General features: G+C 42.7%; 1 protein-coding gene across 3 annotated transcripts; it reads left to right on the plus strand.

Moving 5' to 3' along the window:
- The first annotated feature begins 2,109 nt into the window (after window positions 1-2,109).
- Window positions 2,110-21,325, plus strand: LOC124489026 (transcriptional enhancer factor TEF-5-like). 3 transcript variants are annotated; one of them, XM_047051638.1, is made up of 13 exons: window positions 2,110-2,357; window positions 6,572-6,636; window positions 6,813-6,875; window positions 6,973-7,035; window positions 9,070-9,081; window positions 9,484-9,594; window positions 9,682-9,722; window positions 11,165-11,226; window positions 11,320-11,456; window positions 11,619-11,792; window positions 13,515-13,655; window positions 15,828-15,980; window positions 19,232-21,325. In XM_047051638.1, the coding sequence occupies exons 1-13, from the start codon at window positions 2,351-2,353 to the stop codon at window positions 19,343-19,345; spliced, it is 1,143 nt and encodes a 380-aa protein (XP_046907594.1). In that variant the 5' UTR covers window positions 2,110-2,350; the 3' UTR covers window positions 19,346-21,325. The 3 variants fall into 3 exon arrangements, with proteins under 3 accessions (XP_046907594.1, XP_046907592.1, XP_046907593.1); XM_047051636.1 differs by lacking the exon at window positions 9,070-9,081 and having other exon boundaries at window positions 2,268-2,357; XM_047051637.1 differs by lacking the exons at window positions 6,973-7,035; window positions 9,070-9,081 and having other exon boundaries at window positions 2,268-2,357.
- Window positions 21,326-21,495: the final 170 nt, after the last annotated feature.

A 21,495-nucleotide genomic window follows, 5' to 3' on the forward strand; every position in this document is an offset into this window, starting at 1 on the left:
CAATGCTTCTTTGGTTGGTAGGCTAAGCTAACTAGCAGCAAGGTTGTCCTCCTGCTTATTGCAGTGATACGGGGCCAGGGAGAACTTTGAGTTGCAATCAGTAGCTTGCTAATTGTAGGCGAAGCTAACTAGAAAAATTGATTAAGTTAATAAGCCCCCGCCGAAGTGCCATTGTAGGCCTGTGCGTACCTATGCTGAATTTATATGCGGAATTAGGAAAGGAATAGGCTAGTTGAGTTTGTTAAATGGACCGTATTAGGAACTGGACCGTGTTTTGTCCTAGCTTTCTTGGACAACCCGGGGTAGTTTTTGTTTAAAATGATTGCTTCCTCCCTCCACAAATCAGTTATATCGCTGATCGAAGTTATATTAGTGAAACTTCTCAGATAACAACCGTGACAGGTTTGACTTGTTCGGTAGTTTCAGAGGTGAGAGGAACTAGGCCTTTAAGCAACATCCTAAGAACAACAAGATACTCCAGTTGAACTTGCTTCTCTCATGCCTGGGGAATTAATGTATTAAGGAACACCTTAAAGTTCTTAAAAGTCTCGTTAACCCCATCCTATTTTCTCATATTGGATTTGTGGAGCAGACAAGGAGCACAATAAGATTTGATAACGGAGACACTTTTGAAACCAAGGTGAAAATAGGCAAACTAATTGTTCTCATGTTGAAGGAGAACGTCTGTGGGGCTTTATCTTTGATAACTTATCTACACTGGGCTTTGTCAACTTGTAGGACATCAGAAGAGAGTAGACCTGGTTAGCGCCACCAATGAGCAGTGTGTTTGATACTGGGACTTAAAGCACCCTTGTGTGTGTTTGTGTATATTTGCTTACCTCATGGGCTGTATTTAGCACCACGCTGCTCTGACTCCTGCAGTGGTCCTCCCCCATGCACATGACCTTTTGGGCTAAATTTAAACTATTGGAGTTTAAGTGTTTGTGTTATGTGACATCACTGCAGACCAATGTCAGCTCCTAGCTCCTGTGCAACTCAACCACACCATACCCTTTGTTTCAATAAACATCTTCGATGAGTCTTCCCAAGCCTTCTGCTCTAATATCATCGTATCAGCCTGACCATCTACCCAAGATCCCATCGGGGGCTGCTTTGTACTCATGACAACGGCACAGCTGAGTCAGCAGCGGTTGGGAGCTGTCACGAAGCTCTCACCACAGCAGGGGAATCCACTGAGATCCTCTGTGGTCCAGAACCTATTAGTTGCACTCTGGAAAGCATTACACATTATACGAGAGGGCCCCTCACACGAAGCACTCTGAGGTCCGAGGAGCTGTCTCCTTAATAACATAAGAATGTGTCATTTCCTCATATGGCGACGCAGGCAAGTTGTGGGCAGCAGCTGAGGGAATAGGAATGGGCAGGAATAATGGCAATCTATGATTGTTTAAAATGATTACTCCGTTATCGCAAGTATCTTACAGTAGGGCTGCTCGTACAACATCAGCAGATTGTTCAAATTGGATTGACCCAATTGAAAAGAAAGACTGGACTATTGTCAGCTTGGCTTCTATACATACCCTACAGTAACCTATAAACAACTTGGCCAACATGTGAGACCTACATCTTAAGTTGTAACTCACTCAACAACTCGTCAATAGCTTGTGTGGATTAAATAGTAATCATAGGCCCAGCAAAAACATTTGCTCATCAGTCGTGATTGTTAACTCAGGCTGTTAATTCGCAGCAGTATTATAGTGAGTCCAACTGAAGGTCTTGACGCTGACCTTGGCGGTTGTCTCCGATCGTTTTACACGACCTCTTGATGTTTTGCCAGAACGTTGGTCGTGTCTTCAAACTGTCGGTGCCAGCTCAGCGCTATTAATATCTCCTCCCGACCTGCTGTGGCCATGAAACCGCTTCGTTGAATATGACCCCAGCGGGCCTAGCCCTGAACGGCAACATTGTCAGTCTTAAAAATCTGTCGCCTTGCGCAGCAGTGGAAGGCCCTGACCACTCAGCCGCCTGTCCCTCCGGGTCCCGAGTTCAGGATCAGACCACCTAGTAAGGGATCCAAGCTGTAACCCCACTCTTTCTGTCTCTATCACCCTCTCTTCACCCTCCCTCCTCTTCCATCCATCCCATCAGGTGTGTCGTAGGCGGAGCCGTCACCATTGCGTCGGAGTGGAGTTGCCGTGGCAGCCCTGAGGGGGGGCAGGAGGATGGAGGGGATGGAGAGGAGGAAGGGCTGGGGGAGGGTGGGGAGCGGGGCCTGGATGGGGACCCAGAGGGGGTGTGGAGCCCAGACATCGAGCAGAGCTTTCACGAGGCACTGGCCATTTACCCACCCTGCGGCAGGAGGAAGATTATCTTGTCTGATGAAGGCAAGATGTATGGTAGGTAGACTCAACACACAAGCACTCTTCAATTAACTTTATGTTCCTGGTAAATTCAAGTGTTCAGGTAAACATTTACCCCACACACAGTACAATTAATCTTTTCAGATGTTCAGGTAAGTCTGTGTGCACACAGACACGCTGGCCCAAGTTGTTCACTCATGTAACAAACAGGGTCCAAATCCACAGGTACTTCACTTCAAATTGTTACAAATCAAGGGTGCCAATGTTTTATAATGATCAAGAGATCCACACAAGGATCAAACGCTATCATTTAAAATAAGTAAAGTCTGGTGTGTCAGCAAATACACACAGGTATCAGCTTCCAATGCTAGAAGTGGGAGTGGGAGTCAGATGGCTGAGCGGTGAGGGAGTCGGACTAGTAATCAGAAGGTTGCCGGATCGATTCCCCGCTAAGCCAACGTTGTGTCCTTGGGCAAGGCACTTCACTCTACTTGTCCCTGTACTTACTGTAAGTCGCTCTGGATAAGAGCGTCTGCTAAATGACAAAATGTAAATGCCTTCTGGTTCATCTTACTGGCAATTGCAAATCTCATTACATCTCAATACTCAAATCTTCCCCATTGCTCCTTTTGAAAAAGCTTTCCGTTTATAGGTAAACTTAAGGAGGTTAAAATTCCCCTTTTGGGAATTGCAACAGGACCTTTGTGAATTTTTTGTGTTCTTAATGAAGAGATCAGTGGTCTGGTTCGGTCCACCCTGTGGTCTTGTTGGTCACCCAATGGATAAAATAACTCGATCTGATGTCATAGCTGACAAAGGTATAGGGTCAGATGTTAAATGATTGGACCTTTAAGCTGACTGTATTTCTCATGTGTGTGTTTACTGGTTAAAGCCCTCTGAGTTGACGGTTGCGTAACATTTGACATGAAGCTATATCTAAAGTAGAGGTTGTCTTTAAACTGTTTTCCTCTTACACAATGACATATGGCTAAAAGTGTTGTCTATTTTAATCCAACCCACTCTTATTAGCTGTGTGTCTCTTGAGTATTTTGACCCTCCTCCCCTGCCATAGTACAAGCCTTGGCTGACTGCCAGACATTCCCAGCATATTTTCCTTGGCTGAGGGGTGGCATTCCTGCGAGAAGCAGCCTGTGTCGCGTGGTATGTGTGTGTGTGCGCGCAACTGGATATGTGATCCCATGCGACAGAAAGGGAAGGTTTGTTTCAGCGTTCCGGTATTTTCTCCTTTTGTGGAAGTGTGGGCTCATTGGTCCAACCCCCATTCTGCCATAAGAGGCCGTGCGCACATACCGCCACACACCCTTTCCAACCAGACATACATTCTGGGCCTCTCTCTCTGCACCCCCCCACCCACCGGTCTCCCAGCGGCTGTGTTGTGTGTCACCCCTGCCCTCCATGATGTGTCATCTGCAAAGTAGTTCTCCACCGGTTCACACCGCCACACCGAAGTCAGCAAATGCCCAAAACACACTAGCTATATATGTGTATTGTGCATGTAAAAAAAAGATCTGATTGTTGAGGCTGAACACGTTAGTCCCACGCATTTTCGGTTGTGTGTGTGAGACTCCTGCTCCATGTGATGTCTAGGAAATTCAACAAGGTGATGAGTCATCTTTTGACCCCCACCCCCATAGGTCTTCAGGACCTCCTCTTCCCAGAACTGACATGCTGTAGGCTGGGGTAGGGCCAGGGTGTGTCTGGGGTAAACATTTTCAATCTATTAGCTTTTCATCAGGTATATCATTGTAATAAGTGCACTTTTAGACAGTGGTTATTGGTCAAAGCACCTCTCCCCTTTGCTAATAATAAGCTAAGAAAGGGAGAGATTGAAAGAGAAAAGCAAGGTGCACAAGGTGAAATGAAGGGATGAGCTGACAAACCACTGCTGCCTTTTGTGGAGGCTGTGTTGTATCAGCTCACTACATTTACTACTGACTCACTCCATCTGCTGTTCTCCCCCTTACCAGTGGACAAGCACCAACTTGTGTGGGTCTCATACAAGACCCCAGAAACGGTGTAGTACGCTCACACACATGCAACTGTTTGCAGTGCATACATGAAAACACTCGTAGTGATCGAGTGTGTGTCATGAGTTTTTACTCAGATTCATTGTTTGACATGGAGAGAGAGAGGTTTAGTGCACTTCAGTCTACCAGTTGTCTTTCTCCTGACCTGTTCAACTGGTGAGGCAACCTTCTCTTTCAACACTTCTGGCTTACACAATCAGCTTCCACTCCTTTATTCATGTGCGCTCCCTAATTTTTTCTCTTTCTCCACCGACCCATTAATTAACACTGCTCTTATAAATCACCTCTATTAAGGGGGGGGGGGGTGGTACTTCATCTGATTATTATTTATATTTGCATATGGGTTCTATCTATCATTTCTTAGCAAATGGCTTTCTCTTGCTACCTGACTTCAGCCACCTCTCCATTGCTGATGATGGGTCACAGGCCTAGTGCTGAAGCTCTGGGCCTTCTGTTGAAATACAGATTAGGTCTGAAAGGCGTGAGGATGCAAGACATCACATTTTATCCTTTTATGGGCACTGAAGGCTCTTTAACATTTGGCAGAGCTGACCAAAAAAACAAGAAGAATCTTTAGGTCTTTAATTTTCCTTCAAAACGAAAAAATTCTCTACAGGAACTGTAGCTTTTTTTGCATTCATCTCTGTGAAAGTTGACAAATGAGTGACGAGTGCTGTAAGTGAGAGAAAGAGACTAAGGCAGTGTAGCGAATTTTTTCCTTTCATAGCGATAACAAATAAAATCTACCAACAAATCTAGCGACTTTCCGTGACTTTGTAAATCTCCGTTTTCGTTTATGAGCAGCAGCAAAACAACTAAATGTACTTCTGGTAACTCGCACCCCAACACCCCCCGGCAACACTGGACAGCGCTCTCAGTCAAGCATTGGTGCATCATTGAAATCTGATCTAAATTTATTATTTTCCTCTTACTCAATCACAGGCGAGTGAAATCGATTTTATTTCTATCCATTGGCTAATGAAAAAAAAAAAGTCACCTAGCATGAAATTTTGTATATACAAGTGTTTTTATTCATTTTTATTTTTTATTCAGTGAACAATCAGGTAAAAAATACTGAAGCAGAGTACAGATACCATTTACAAATACAATAATGAAAAACGAAATACAAAAAACAGTAATAACAATAAAATTGAAGTACATTGGATAACAATCAAGTCAAAAATAGAAAGAGATATATAATCAGAGCAGAGATATGTATACAAGTGTTTTACACGTGTTGTAGAGGGTTGCCTAGTGACAGGTATTGCCCCTTTTTTCCCAAGGGGCAACGTCTGGGGCTGAAGTGGCTTCTGTTGAAATACAGATCAGGTCTGAAAGGCGTGAGGATGCAAGACTGCTGTGGACATCAGATTTTAAGTCGTGGCTTAAAGTGCAATACCACCGATGGCCGCCAGGGGCTGGCTCCCAAAAACTCTGGCTCCAATTGACTCATTCAAAAATCGCCAACTTTGCTCATGAAACGTTTATTTTTCTTTTTTCAAAATTTATTTTGGTGTCATTAGCTAGATTCCCTTCTTCTTATGAGTGTCCTCTTGGTCCATCTGAAAATAATTTAATAATTATGTCAGGGTTTCCCGCAGCTCTTTTCAGTTAAGACGGCACACGCCTGCCGCCTTAACTACGTTGTCAAATGTTAATAGAGATATCCGCCGTTATCCTGTTTTCTCCATTCCAAACCGTGACCAATGCCAAGTCTACCTTCTCTGCTACATGCATTGAACCCCCTGCTCCGCCGGCAAACAACACCCTACCACCTTAACTAACACTTTCTCTGCGGGAACCCCCTGATTATGTAGATATTAAGCCTCAAAGATCTGTATATTTGGGGGCGTGATGCTGGCTTGATTGACAGGTCTACCAGCCAGGGGCATAGAGGAGAAAGGCCGTTTGCCAGGTGGGCTTGCAGCGTGTCCTCGGCTTCTCCCGCCCTTTGCCCCTTCCCAACTCCGCCCTCTCGTCCACATTTTGTCCCTTCTGGCTCCAAAAACCAAAGATGGTGACCAGAAAGTCCTAAGATCAAGTCTTCAAAACAGGCTTTCACTAACGAATGGTTGACGTCACAATGACTACGTTCATATACAGTCTATGCTTTTTCCTTGCAAATGTTTTCCCTGGTCATAAGCCTGTTTGGCACCCTCTTGTGGTAAAGCTGTCTCACCACTGGGTTATGTTGTGTTGCAGGGCGCAATGAGCTGATAGCGCGCTACATCAAGCTGCGCACTGGGAAGACCCGCACACGCAAACAGGTTAGCCTGACACAAACACAAGACTCAACAAAATGACTCTGGGATCTTACTTTTCCAGCAATAAAAGTATATGTATAGACGATTTTGTTGTTGTGGGATTTTATAATGTAGAAGAACCCAGTATGAGCATTTGTGTGTTTTGTTTTGTTTTTTTAACTCTATCCCACACACCCCAGGTATCTAGTCACATTCAGGTGTTGGCGCGTAAAAGGGTACGAGAATACCAGACAGGCATCAAGGTAGGTACCAACTGAACGACGCTCGCTCTCCTTCCTCTCCAGTCACCTCCTTTTCTCTTTCCCTCCTCTTCCTCCTCTTCCTCCTCTCTCTCCTCAGGTCTCTAGTCACCTGCAGGTCTTGGCGAGGAGAAAGTCACGTGAGATTCAGTCTAAGCTGAAGGTATCCCACACACTCAACCGGACTGCTTTTCTGCTAGCCGCTTAACCGCTTTGCTTAGTCCCAAACCCAAACGACCCCATCCCCATAACATCCCCCCCTTCCCCCATCCTGGGCTTAAGGCGCTAGTTAGGGTTTGGGTTCAGTTTTCCATGGCTGCTTCCTGGAAGGGTTTTTCATTGGCCTGGACATGTGCGTGGTTTAACCCAGACCAATCACAGCTTTGGTACAGAACAGATCATTTTGTGGCAGCGGTAGCTTTCACTCTAACTTGACTTGTGCCAACCACCCCCCCACCCCCCTTTCTGACACACATTCACCTTCCCCTGCCTCCTAACAATAAAAGTTTGTTCTTACACCTTGGCTGAAAGTTGTGGTTTGGTTAGGGCCATCCTGATGGGTTTCTGACCAGAAGGAGGGAGTTAGAAGACCTCAGAGGATCTTAGCATCCCATCCATACAGTATGTTATTCAATGTGGAGGGTTGGCTCGGCTTGCATGGGTGTTCAGTAGAGGGTCCAGGGGAATGCTTGGGACATGCATGGCTATGATATAGCAGATAAACACGCACACATCCATACTTCTTTTAACCTCCAAGTCTGCCTGTGGGTCTGGCATCAAATTTGTTAAAGCACAGCGTGGATCACCTCTTAAGTAGACTGGGGACTGTCTACCTGCTATTCGTATCTTTTCAATGTGTTACTTGACAGTATAAGTCTCTTTATGACACAAAAGATCTCATAACGGGGCTCGAAATTAACTGTTTTACTTGGTAGCACTAGTAATTTTAAATAGTTTGGAGCACCAGCAACATTTTAGGAGTATTGTCTTTTCACATTTTGCGCGTTAGTTAGCTCCCTGTCATGTGACAACGGAGCGCAGTGTCAAGGACGGATTGATGGCTAATAATAGCCAATTTAAAATCTGTATTAATATTAAGAAAGTAAAGAGTAAGTTTAATTGGTTATGTAATGTTTGATAGGACCGGTCACTTTATTGGCTCATACTGTGCAATAGTATATTTAGCAAGCGTATTAAAACAGGTCGCACCCTAACGATTAAACGATCCAACAAGCGACAGACTGATCCTCAACAAGTGCACTGCCCCATTACCCTTTTTTGGAAAGATTTATATTTAGTTAGGCAGGAAATAAGGGAGAGAGGGAGAGCAAGACATGCTGAAATGGCCCGAGACGGAATCGAACCCGGGAAGCTGCGTAGGGCCCATATGGTGTGCACCCTACCCAGTGACATCACACATTTTGTGAGATAATTTCAATGGGCTCTTTAATAGCTAAAATAAACCATTTATAATTAGCATATTTGGTCACTCAGAATTCGAATGTAAACTGAATATGTTTATTTCGATATACTTTAATATTATTGACATTTTATCACCTGTTACCCTCACACTAGTACCTACGTATTTCACAGGTGTTTTCCCTTTCCAGATTGAGATCTGTTGCCCCTATGGTTGTGGAGTTGCATGTAACTTCTTTTGAGATATTTAAGGGGAAAAAATACTCACACACTCCATTTTACTGCCTGGGATGGTGGCATAACTATAGTTTCAAATTCCTGTATTTCTTCATCTGTTTCTGTCTTTCAGTCTCTTCATTACTTCTCTCTTTATTTGTTACGTGATCTAAGTTTGGATGAGTGGACGCTATGAATGTGAGCATGTCCACCTGACCTGGTACAGAGGTTTAGAGAATCACGCACACTCTTAAATTCCACATTCCTGGATATCAAATGCTTAAGTCTTAATATGAACTATATTCTCTGTCAGGAAAGTCAGTTAGATGAATTGTCAGTAGGCCAACTCTACTATCAGAAGTTTTACTCAATTCAATCAGAGGTAGGACAGCCTGTGTGCACAACCTTTACTGTTCACTGTTTAGCACAACTTCCTACACTTCAAAAGTTGTTGTTGTGTTGACGAATGGTGTCCCTTCTTGGAAATTTCATGGCGGTTGTTCATGTTGTTATTCTTACCTTTTAATGAGCCAATTAATGATTTGTGTCTTTTTTGCTGTAGGCCATGAACTTGGTAAGTTGGAGTTGGATTTAAAAACCTTGAAAAAATTTGCTTTGTGTGCTTGCCGGCTTGCCGCAGCTGCAATTGCTTGCCCTACACTTCCTGGAACATGCATTGCCCCCCCCCTACCTCCCTCCATATTCATACACTACCTCTAGTCAAGGCCCAACCCCTCACCCAACGCTTAGCTTGGCTTGCTTAGCGGGCTCTCTTGCTTTGCCCCTTCTACCAGCACACACTCGTTGAATCTCTCTTTTTCTTTCCCTTTTTCCCCCACATCTTTTTCTGCTCTTCATTCTGTTGCTAAGGCTGAAACACTATATTTCTTATTCCTTTTGCTAATGCGTAAAAAGTGCAACATAGTTCTAATGGTTAGGATATACGTTAAACTATTATACTATCTCTTTCTCTCAGGACCAGGTGTCAAAGGACAAGGCGTTGCAGAGCGTGGCTAACCTCTCGTCGGCTCAGATCGTTTCTGCCAGCGTGATGAAGCCCCAGCCCCCCTACCCCCCGCCTGTCAGGGTGAGACACACAAACACACACAGACTCTCAAAGTTTGAGGTGTTCCTTTCTGTAGGTGTCTGTAAGTCTTTTCTTGTGTCTCCTTAGTTTTGGCCTGGCATCCCTGGACAACCTGGACATTCTCAGGAGTGAGTTTCACTGGTAGAAAGAGGGAGGAAGAGAGGGAGAAGCAGTGCCGCTGCTGGCTAAAATTCCTATGTTCTTAAAATTCTTATGTTGCCCCCCCCCCCCCCCCCCAGAAAAAACCCTGATTGTTTTTGCCAGTTAAACTTTTTATTACCAAACATATAACTCAATACCAATAATGCAACAGCAGCATCACAATGTAACACCTATTCAAAGGTGGTGGTTCTCTGCTGTGTATCTGTCCCTAATGGTTAGAATATACGTTATAGCTGGTTGAGGGTGGTTGAACAGGGCTTGGCAGGGACGGACTGGGAGTAAAAATAGGCCCTGGACTTTGATCCAGACCAGCCCACCAGAACAGGCCCCCGAAGACGCCACCACAGCTGCCCTGCCAATGCATCCACATTCTGTGTTTGATGTGATGCTAGTTACAGAGTTCCTGACTTTAAGCGAGCGCGCAACATGCACAAGCAAAAAAATTGGGCCTTTATTTGAGCGCAAAATATTTTTTGGAGCTTCATGTAAAATAAAGAGAGATTTTTTTTCAATTGGCAAAACCTTGTTTAGTGAAGGTGATGTCTTTTTGTCTCTTAATTCTTCAGCCCCACCCTTTCTTAGCCTGGTTTTCCAAATGATAAACATTTAAAACTGAAAGCATGCAGCCATGCAGCATCTCCACCTTTATTACTCATTTAAAAAATTATTTGATAAATCGAATATAAAAGCATCATAGAATGTAAAGTAAAGTAACAGCTAGCTGGCGTCAGATACTTGTAAAATGCATAGATAATGTTTAACAGTAAAATCTCAATTTAGCTTGCACCTAACATATTTGAGTGTGCTAACATTAGCAATAATGTCAGTTTGAGGTGTATGCGTAGGCTAACCATTAAATTAGCAGCACATTTCCCGTATTTAACAGTGATGAAACATGGACTTACCTGAAAGTGATGCACGAGCATCATCTCGCAGTGTCTTTCTCTTTCTTTTTTCTGCCCCTGACTCCTGTTGTCTTTTTGAGGCAATTTTCGAAAGGTTGACCAAGCCTACTGTCAAAGTTCATTAGGCCACTGATATAGGAAAGGGCACCCACGCCGAGCTTGGGAAGTTGAGTGTGTATTCGGTTTTTTTGGGGTGGGGGCACCATCTGAACTATTTTTGAGCAATTAAATATATCTTGTTCTGCCTGTTTTGTGATATACATGCCTAAAAGGTGCCTAATATTTCTATACCGAAATAATATCGTGATTATAATTATTATAACTATGATATGATATTTTTCAGTTGGCAATTTTTTTGGTGCCCCCTCAGGACTTGGTGCCCTATGCACAGCGCATAGTGCCCGTTATGGGAGTGAGGGGAGAAGGGGAGTGTGGGAGAGGGAAAAGTAAAATGGAAGGGACAGAAAGAAAGTTCATGTCTTCTCTACTGTCTTCTACTTCAGCATCAAGCCTTTTGCACAGCCCCCATACACCACCCTCCCAGCCCCGGTCCCTGCGCCTATTAGTAAGTGTATTCACATACATAGACACACTCACAGACTGTGCTGTTACTTTGTCAACGTGTTAATAACATTTGACTGGTTTGACTGCATCTCAGGTTACGAGCCACTGCCTGCTCCTCGGGCCCCTGCTACCATAGCAACACCAGTGTGGCAGGACCGGACCATCACTTCTGACAAGCTCCGACTGCTAGAGTACTCTGCTTTTATGGAGAGCCAGAGAGACGCGGACACGGTATACACCACACAAACAACATGGGTTGTTGACAGGGTCGTCAAATCACCTTTCTTCATATTTTGGATCTAATTGGGAAACTTTTGCTCTTCCTCCTTTCCTTCCTTTCTCCCTCCCATCTCCTGACCCTGTCCCCTCTACATCTCTCCCCCCCTCTTATAGTTCAGTAAGCACCTGTTTGTCCACATCGGTCAGTGCAGCCCGGGCTACAGTGACCCGGTGCTAGAGTCGGTGGACGTGAGGCAGATCTACGACAAGTTTCCTGAGAAGAAAGGGGGTCTAAAGGAGCTGTATGAGAAGGGACCACACAGCGCCTTCTTCCTCGTCAAGTTCTGGGTCAGTCCCCCCCAACACACGTATTGTAACAGCTGATAGATGTGTGTTCTCACTAGACCTTCATACTGTAGAGCAGCGGTAGCCAATACGGTGCCTGCACGGGCACCTGGTCGCCCCAGAGGGACCAGGTGAGTTGCTCAGAAGGCATGTTCTAAAAACTAGTCTCCATGGAGCTCCATCAAACAATTGTAGTTGTTATTTTTTTATCAAACATGCTTGCATCAATGTAAATTTTAAAATTCCAATATTTTATAAAAACATTTTAAAACAGAAATGTTTTATGTATATATGTGCTAGGGCTGTCCCCGACTAAGATTTTCTTTGGTCGACCAAGACTCTTCTAAAATGTCTGAAAATCGACTAATCGAACTTTGAAACGCTTAAAAAAGAAACATACAAACATTTTCGTGATCTGACACAATGGACATCTGGACATTGCAGATTCAGCCGCTAAAAGCCTAATAATGATAACCTCGTATCACCAGTCCTGTTGTAACCGAATGCCGATGGTATTTAGTATCTCTTACAATGTACTACAAATTAAAAATATTGAGCGCGCTTAACACTGCATGAAAACTTCCAGCATGCGAACTTACGTAGAAGCTGAGTGGGGAACGTTGCAACAGAGAAAGATATTGTTTTCTTGGCCGGAGAAGATAATGTCATTCAATTTGGATGTGATTCTTGTAATAGGCATATTCATTTTTCAACCCAGCGCGTAAGCATGAGTGAAGTAGGGCTAGACCAACTTAAGTTTTTCAGGTGGTAGGCAACATCATATTCGACGTCGAACTATGAAAAGTAAACCGTTGTAGGCAGAGTTTGCATTCAACGTTTTTCGAGTCACCCGGTACTTTGTAAATGTACTTTAATGAAATGCTGCCATACCACAGATTTATTTGCCACTTTTACTAATAACACCAAAAAAAGTAGGCTATGGCAGAGTTTGTCGTTCTGCAGCCAATGTGCTTGTGCCGTGTGCAAAATACCAAAACAAAACAAAGCGCAGATTAACGAAAGGGAAAACAGTAACACCTTTTCTTTTAAATTATATATTTTTAAAGTTGGTTTATTTGTCTTAAATAATATAATCTACAATTTCTGTTGAACATTTCGTTAATTCAGCAATGATGACACAAGCGGGAATCAGATCTCACACTGCCATATGGCAGCTCAACTAAATAAATCTTAGTCGACCAAGAGCATATCGACCAGAAAATCGACTAGTCGACTGAGTGGGGACAGCCCTAATATGTACATCTCAATTTTGTGTGCAAGGAATAGCATTTACTTCCTTGCATATTCTGTACAAGCTGTTATGCTGGCTAGCTTCGTTTTGACTGGTAACATACTGACGTTCCTCGTCCACAAATCCCCTAATAAATGCATAGAATAGGGTTAGTTTCTCTTGCTAGACTACTTGTTCACACTGCCAGGTATCTCACACTGCCTTGCGGGGCCTGTCACGTGACTTCCGTTTAAAATAAATGGGAGGCAACATATTTGTCTACTGCCCCCTGAAAAAATCCTAGGGGAAACACTGTCCTTGTTTATAATTATTGTGAGGAATAATTGACTTTGACGTGATCAGACAGTCTCTTCACATATATTATTAAAATGTGCTATGTGCAACAGATAGCCCTTGAAGTAGCTCTCAAAAAGGTTGGTGACCCCTACTGTAGAGCATATGTGCTGTAATGTGTGCGTGTGTGTATGTCCTAGGCGGACCTAAGCAGTGACCTGGAGGAGGGACCTGGGGCCTTCTATGGCGTTAGCAGCCAGTACAGCGGCACAGAAAACATCACCATCAGCGTCTCCACCAAGGTCTGCTCCTTTGGCAAGCAGGTGGTGGAGAAGGTGGAGGTGAGTGGGAAAAATGTGTGTGTATGTATTAGGGCTGCAACAAACGATTATTTTGATAATCGATTAATCTAACGATTATTAGATCAATTAAGCCTAGTTTATACTTTTGTCACCGACACTTTTGAAATGGTCGCCGACGAAAAAAAAGTGTCGCTCAGGCTGCTGCATTTATACTTCGGCAAACAGTCGCCTGTGCTCAAGGTTCGCGTGACGTAAACAGAATCATTTTACCGTTACATTCATAGCTATGGTTACATTGTTTACGCTTTGTAGCCTAGGTGATCGATCGGAGAAAATGGCTGTAGCTCATTTTGAGAGGCATTATAAAGATGTGGATATGTTCTAACTTGCTCTGCCAATCTCTCCTTTATTCCTTCCATCTTAAACAGCTGTTGAGCGTTCACTGAAAATTCAAAACAAAGGAGTCAACGACGCGTGCCGTCTATCTAGCCAATCAAACTTGCGCGACACTATGTGACGACATCAGCGCCAGTAGAAATTTCTCCTGGTAGGCGACACTTTCAAGCGACGGTTAAAAGTGTCGACCGTGACGCTATTTCTGTCGGCGACCTTTTCAAAAGTGTCTGCGACCTAAGTATAAATTGGGCTTTAGTCGACTAATCATCTATTTTTTTCATTGATTAATCAGAACGTTTTGAACGATTATTCAGCTTTTGCTATTTGTTAAAACATTGAGTCATAGTTATTCTAACTAATAAATAAAACTAAGAAATCACTTCAGCTTTTGAAAAAAATATATGTATTGCACTTTGAGCCAACTGAACAGGCATTACATCTCTTTTTGTCCAATTGTGTCCAACCTAAATCAAAAATGGTCTCTAAGCATTTTTTCAATCATGTAGCTTCAAAGTATATAAAAGGTAAATAAACAAAAGTAAGTCAGTTGTATTACAGACAAAAAAAGTAGGACTGTAAACAAATCTCTTGTAAGACAACAGGGTTCTGTTCAATGAAAAACAGTGAGTAACAGTATAATTTCTGGACTGGCTTTTTGTTTGTCTCATTACAATGGTCGTATACACTGAACTGTCTAACTGCTGTCTGTGGACATGTTGCTACTGTGGACATGTTGCTACGGTGTTAGTATCCGTGAAATACTGCGTAATTCGTTATTATCAACTGGTGTAGCTAACTAGACATCCAGCTTGAGCACACTCACCTCCTGCCGTTTCCATCTCCTCTCGTGCGGGGATGCTTTTAAATGTTCATGCATGCACGTTGTGCTACCATGGAAAACAAGTTCCGCCTTGCACACATTACGTAATACAGTATTTTTTGTTGGATCTTTGGTGAAACTTTCCCACACAATACTTTTTCAGGCCCGTTTACACCCTAAAATGTTTACCGCTGTTTTCTTCTATTGGATATCATACCGGAGGGCTGCTAAAGTTTAGCGCTACAGCGCCGCACTGGTCAAATCACATTATTGCAGGCACTTAAAATAGGTCCTATGAGATCAAACGATTTGTCGACAACAGAAATATTTGTTGACAATTTTATATTGTCGACGTTGTCGATAACGTTGACTAATCGTTGCAGCCCTAGTATGTATGCTGTTAGCAGGGTTGTGTTTTTTAGGCTATCAGGCATGCAAACTCCTGATCTTTAGGTGAAACTCACCTTTTTGAAACCGAACTGGGTGGAGGTCGTGACCATGGCGAAAACAGCATTTTACCCGTGCTTCGCAACTTTACAACTGGCTCTGGAACCAATCGTCACTCCTAATGCCTAAACCTCACAGCCAATCAGAGGCAGAGTTATTTAATTTTTTTTTTCTTCAAAGAGCAACACTGAGCAGTCCGTCAACAACTTAACCGAACTGAAGTTGAACACTGCCGAACTGCAGAACGAAATGCCCGTCTGAAAGCAAGCTTAAGGTTTTGCTCTCAACGTGCACCAGATTGATACGTTTAACTTTAAAATGTAATACATTTCCTTCTGGGGAAGCATGCCCCCGGACCCCCCTAGAGGGTCGTGGGTTCACCGTATCCTTCTCACCTTTTTTACCCCTAAACTGTTTGCATGCCTATGCATTTGACAGGTATGTCAAATGCATAGGCATTTGACAGGTATGTATGGATTTTTCTTCAAAAGTTTGTGTTGACGGGTATGTATGGATTTCTATTCAAGCGTTTGTGTTGTCCTACCCAGACAGAGTATGCCCGAATGGAGGGAGGGAAGTGTGTCTTTAGGATCCATCGCTCACCCATGTGTGAATACATGGTCAACTTCATCCACAAGCTCAAACTCCTGCCAGAGAAGTACATGATGAACAGCGTCCTGGAGAACTTCACCATCCTACAGGTGTGTGTGTGTGTAATTACAGTGCCCTCCAAAAGTATTGGAACAGTGAGGCGAATTCCTTTATTTTTGCTGTAGACTGAAAACATTTGGGCTTGACATCAAATAATGAACGTGAGACCAGAGATCAACGTTTCAGCTTTTATTTCCAGGTATTTACATCAGGATCTGATGCACAACTAAGAAAATATCACATTTTGTTTGAATCCACCCATTTGTCATGTGATCAAAAGTATTGGAACAGATATACTTAAAACATATTTAAGTGAATAAGACTTAATATTTAGTTGCAAATCCTTTGCTTTCAATAACTGCAGCAAGTCTGTGACCCATTGACGTCACCAAACTTTTGCATTCTTCCTTTTTGATGCTTTCCCAGGCTTTCACTGCAGCCTCTTTCAGTTGTTTTTTGTTTTGTGGGGTTCCTCCCTTCAGTCTCCTCTTAAGCAGGTAAAATGCATGCTCTATAGGGTTTAAGTCTGGAGATTGACTTGGCCAGTCTAATACCTTCCATTTCTTGCCCCTGATGAACTCCTTTGTTGTTTTGGCAGTGTGTTTTGGGTCGTTATCTTGCTGCATGATGAAGGCTCTGCCAATCAGTTTGGTTGCATCTTTCCTTAAATTGGCAGACAAAATGTTTCTGTAGACTTCCGAGTTCATTTTGCTGCTGCCATCATGTGTTACATCCTCAATGAAGATTAATGAGCCCGTCCCAGAAGAAGCCATGCAAGCCCAAGCCATGACATTACCTCCACCGTGTTTCACAGATGAGCTTGTGTGTTTGGGATCATGAGCAGTTCCTTTCTTTCTCCAAACTTTAGCCTTTCCATCACTTTGGTAAAAGTTAATCTTTGTGTCATCAGTCCATAAAACTTTGTCCCAGAATTTTTGAGGTTCATCTCTGTACTTTTTGGCAAATTCCAGCCTGGCCTTCCTATTCTTCTTGCTAATGAGTGGTTTGCATCTTCTGGTGTAGCCCTTGTACTTTTGTTCATGAAGTCTTCTGCGAACAGTAGATAGTGATACCTTCACTCCTGCCATCTGGAGGTTGTTGCTGATCTCACTAACAGTTGTTTTAGGGTCTTTCTTTACAGCTCTCACAGTGTTTCTGTCATCAACTGCTGATGTTTTCCTTGGTCTACCTGTTCGACGTCTGTTACTTAGTACACCAGTAGTTTTCTTCTTCTTCAGGACATTCCAAATGGTTGTACTGGCTATGGCCAATGTTTCTGCAATGGCTCTGATTGATTTTCCATCTTCTCTAAGACTCACAATTGCTTGTTTTTCACCCAAAGACAGCGCTCTGGTTTTCATGTTGTTTTCACCTCTGAATACAGTCTGCATAGACAAAACCTATCTTACCCAATCTGAACCTGAGTGTAGACATTCAGTGGTATTTATTGATTGAATAATGTATGTAATAGGACACACCTGGGCAACAAAACACACCTGTCAGTCACATGTTCCAATACTTTTGCTCACGTGACAAATGGGTGGGTTCGAACAAAAAGGTGATATTTTCTAATTTGTGCATCAGATCCTGATGTAAATACCTGGAAATAAAAGCTGAAACGTTGATCTCTGGTTTCACATTCATTGTTTGATGTCAAGCCCAAATGTTTTCAGTCTACAGCAAAAATAAAGGAATTGGCCTCACTGTTCCAATACTTTTGGAGGGCACTGTATTTAGTATGAGACTGAGATGAGACAAATAAGATTCTATGATACAATCATGTGCTTCATTACGACAAACCTATGGTTTGGATTCGTCTGTGGAAGTTGTCTGCAGTGGAGTGAAGGTGCCCTACGTTTAGCATTGTCAACATAAAACACTGCACTGTTCTATGGCATATGGCAATTTACATTGGTAAACACGCATGTTTAGGGATTGTCCATGCTGAAGTAGATCAGGACCACCTTGTTACAAAGGCTAGGGGAAGGGCAAGTTGACATGTCACTCTGCTTCACGTTTTGTTGTGGACTCAGTCAAGACCTGAGGCCTGTTCCATAAAGGCAGCTCCAAAAAGTTGGACTTGACTTGAATTAGTTTAATTAGTCAAGCGAGGCTAAAGCGTTTCCATAAAGGCCAATTTCAACTCACGACTCCCATCAATTCAAGTCGGATTTAAGTAGTCAAGCTAGTAGCCTGTGCACCCTATTCTTAAGCAGCCCGAGAGGTAAAACATGGATCATACAATCCACCACGGCAAAAGCAATGCACACAGCCACGTGACTTCTTCCAGAAAGAACGTTCACTTTTAGCTGTGTACTATGACAGCTCTCATCCACCACTTCATCAAGATAAAATGACACGCCATGATTGAGGTGAACGATAGGCTACGTAGTCAATTTTTTTGACCTTTACTTCGTTGATTAAAAAACAGACACCCTCTAAGCACATCTAAATTGACTTTTTTGACATTGTTTAAAAATAAATAACCTACTATTAATCGATACATTATCCAGTAGCCTAACTTTTTAACATGGTTTTTGTGTTGGGAAAATGGAGGATAGATGTATGGATTTAGGTTTGTTTTGCAATTGCAGGCCAATAATGGTTAACCATTATATAACTATGATAATTATACTCAGATCATTTAGATTGAGATATAGGCCAATGCCTGATGCCTAAACATTTGAAATCACAAACCACCATACATTTAACGGCTATGGTGTGTATCAAATCATTATTTAATGCATTAGGCTAAATGTTGTAGACTATTTAAGTTGATTTTCTATAAATGTAGCCTACATATTGAACTGATAAAAATAAGAAAATGAGAATGTCCATGGTAAATCATCGTTTTCCCATTGGGTCAGTGTTACAGGAATGTCTGGTTAAGCAACAACACGGTCTAAGCCTTAGCCAGGCTCGTTTCAAAGCACAAGTTGCCATAGTAACTGAGGTCGAACTACGTTGAGCTAGCTTTATGGAACCGAATGAACTAGAAATTAGTCAGACTAACTGACTTAAGTCTGGCTTATTCGGTAAACTCGCTTTATGGAACAGGCCTCTGGAGCACTGGGGAGATGGCACAGGTGACTGAATTATGTACTGGCACAGTGTGGCCTGCCAGTGTCACCCATGTACCATTGGACTTTCAAGTGTAAGTAAAGGTGTCTCCAGACAATCACACAAGCAAGATATCTGAGCTATCTATCCAGAAGGGAACAGTGTGAATTAAATGTGTTTGTGTGTGAAGTGTCCTAGTAGTGTGCATTTGCATCCCCTCACCTCCCTTCTTTCTCTGTAGGTGGTGTCTAACAGGGAAACTCAGGAGACTCTGCTGTGTATTGCCTTTGTGTTCGAGGTCTCCACCAGTGAACACGGAGCTCAATACCACGTTTACCGCCTCGTCAAGGACTAACACACTACAGCCCCCTTCCTGTACAGACTACTACACACCCCCCTCTACAGACTGTTCTGAACACGGGCACGCAAATACAAACCACAGACGTTCCCTCCATAACTTACACATGTACAGACACACTCCCACACACGGTCTCATAGTGCACCAATCTACCAATCAAACCAAAAGCAGACGAGGAGATACTCACAGAGCCTCTGAACAGACAACACATGTAATATCAAGCCTCTATAGTTGGTCAGTCTTTGACTTTATAACACATAGGAAACAGATGATAGCTGATGACTCCCCCCAGGAAAAACAGTGTCTTTGGCTTTCATCCGTCTCCACCACAGGTTCTGCTGTAGGCAATGGGAGTTCTGCAGGTGTGTTGGCTGTAAGGGGGTTGGGGTCAGAAGAGATGAGTCAAATGTTCATAGGTCGCACACTATTCGATTTTTGACCGCACTCCAATACCTCCTCAATACGTGTCATTGTAAAATGCTCTCATAGATCGGTAGATTTTTTGCAGATTTTTTAGCAGGAAACATGCGCCTCACCTTTTTAAAAACGCATCTCAGTTCTGAGAGTCTGAATTCTTAGGTGAGGGGCAAATGGTAACAGCCCTCTAAACCCCCCCCTTCCCTCCCACACTACACGTCCCAGTCATACGCAATTGTTATACACTAACCCCTCCCTAGTGACCATAAGAGATTGTGAATAACACTCGAATCGTCTTTTATTTTGATTTTTGCACGTTACATTTTTTTTTTTTCTCTTCACACTAAAATATCATTTTTTTGTTTAAATAAAAGGATTGACACTATTATTGTTCAGTTTTAAACAAGTTTGTCAGGCCTGAATTTGTGAGCTGGTTGGTAATGGACAAGGGCTTCCTGCAGTATTTCTACCTCCAGGGGCATGTGGTGACATTAAGGTGTGTATGGTTCTATAAGCCTTAACCCAGCAGCACTGATGTATAGGATGTAAACTTTGTGAGCTGATACTCGAGACATGGTACTGTCTAATATCAGACCTGGGTCACTTTTTTATGATGACATTTTTATGTGTAAAGCATAAACCTCATTTCTGTGTGTATTGTGTGTGTGTTTTCATAGCGGTACAGCCAAAAGGGGTAAATTCATGTGCTATTTTTCTTTTCTATGTGTGAGATTTTCAAATCAACAAGGTACAATCCCCCCTCCCCCTTCTTGACATTGGCTGTACTGATACAGATTTTTCTTGGCAACACTAAGGATCTTTGGTATATCAGCTATTTGTATATGTCTTCTTTTGTTCTGATGATAAGAATTGGGATTTCTGTCTACCACCAGCCCGTTTTTATTTTGTTTTTGCCAATTTTATGAGGATGGCACCACTTCTATGTATCTGTGACTGTGTTGACAATGACTGACTTGGTGATGCATACTGTAAATCTATTTGGAAATTTTCCAGGACACAGACTGAGCTTTGGTAGAAATGTTGGTGCTCCTCAATTGATAGAGCTTCCTGGCCCCAGACTAAACTAAATACGTGCTATTGACAGTGGTTTTAACTGTTTTGGAGGGGGAAGGGTTAGAATAGAAGTTTCCTCAACTACAGAGAGATCATAAGTGGATGGACCCAAGTAGTAATTCAGAATGGATCTTGGTTCAATTGGAACTGTTGGACTAGCCTTAACTTAACCAGACGTGACTAAAATATTTTTTTACAAATACTTGTTTTATGGTTAAACTCACTTAAACATATCTAAAGTACATGTTAAACTATATATATTTGTATCGAGGTCTGATTACCTGACCATTTGTTTTGCTTGCCTGGTCTCTCCTCCAGTCAAATCTGCTCTGTGTGTCTGATTACCTGACCATTTGTTTTGCTTGCCTGGTCTCTCCTCCAGTCAAATCTGCTCTGTGTGACGCCTATACTGTTACACTGTCCATCACTTCTCTACCAATAAAAATCACAAGGTGCCTCCTGAGCCAGTCTGCCTTTGGAAAATAACTCTATTTGTCTGTATTGTTTTGACTCATGTGTGTCCTTAATTTATGGTGACCAGGCCTCCTCGTTTTCCGGAGACTCCCTGTTTTTGGTTACCTGTTCCCGGAAATGTTTTTGTATTAGTATTTTTTTGTATCGTTGGAAACTAGTGATGTTATGTCACCATTTATTAT

This window comes from Hypomesus transpacificus, unplaced genomic scaffold (assembly GCF_021917145.1).
Source record: "Hypomesus transpacificus isolate Combined female unplaced genomic scaffold, fHypTra1 scaffold_162, whole genome shotgun sequence".
NCBI classification, from domain to species: Eukaryota; Metazoa; Chordata; class Actinopteri; order Osmeriformes; family Osmeridae; genus Hypomesus; species Hypomesus transpacificus.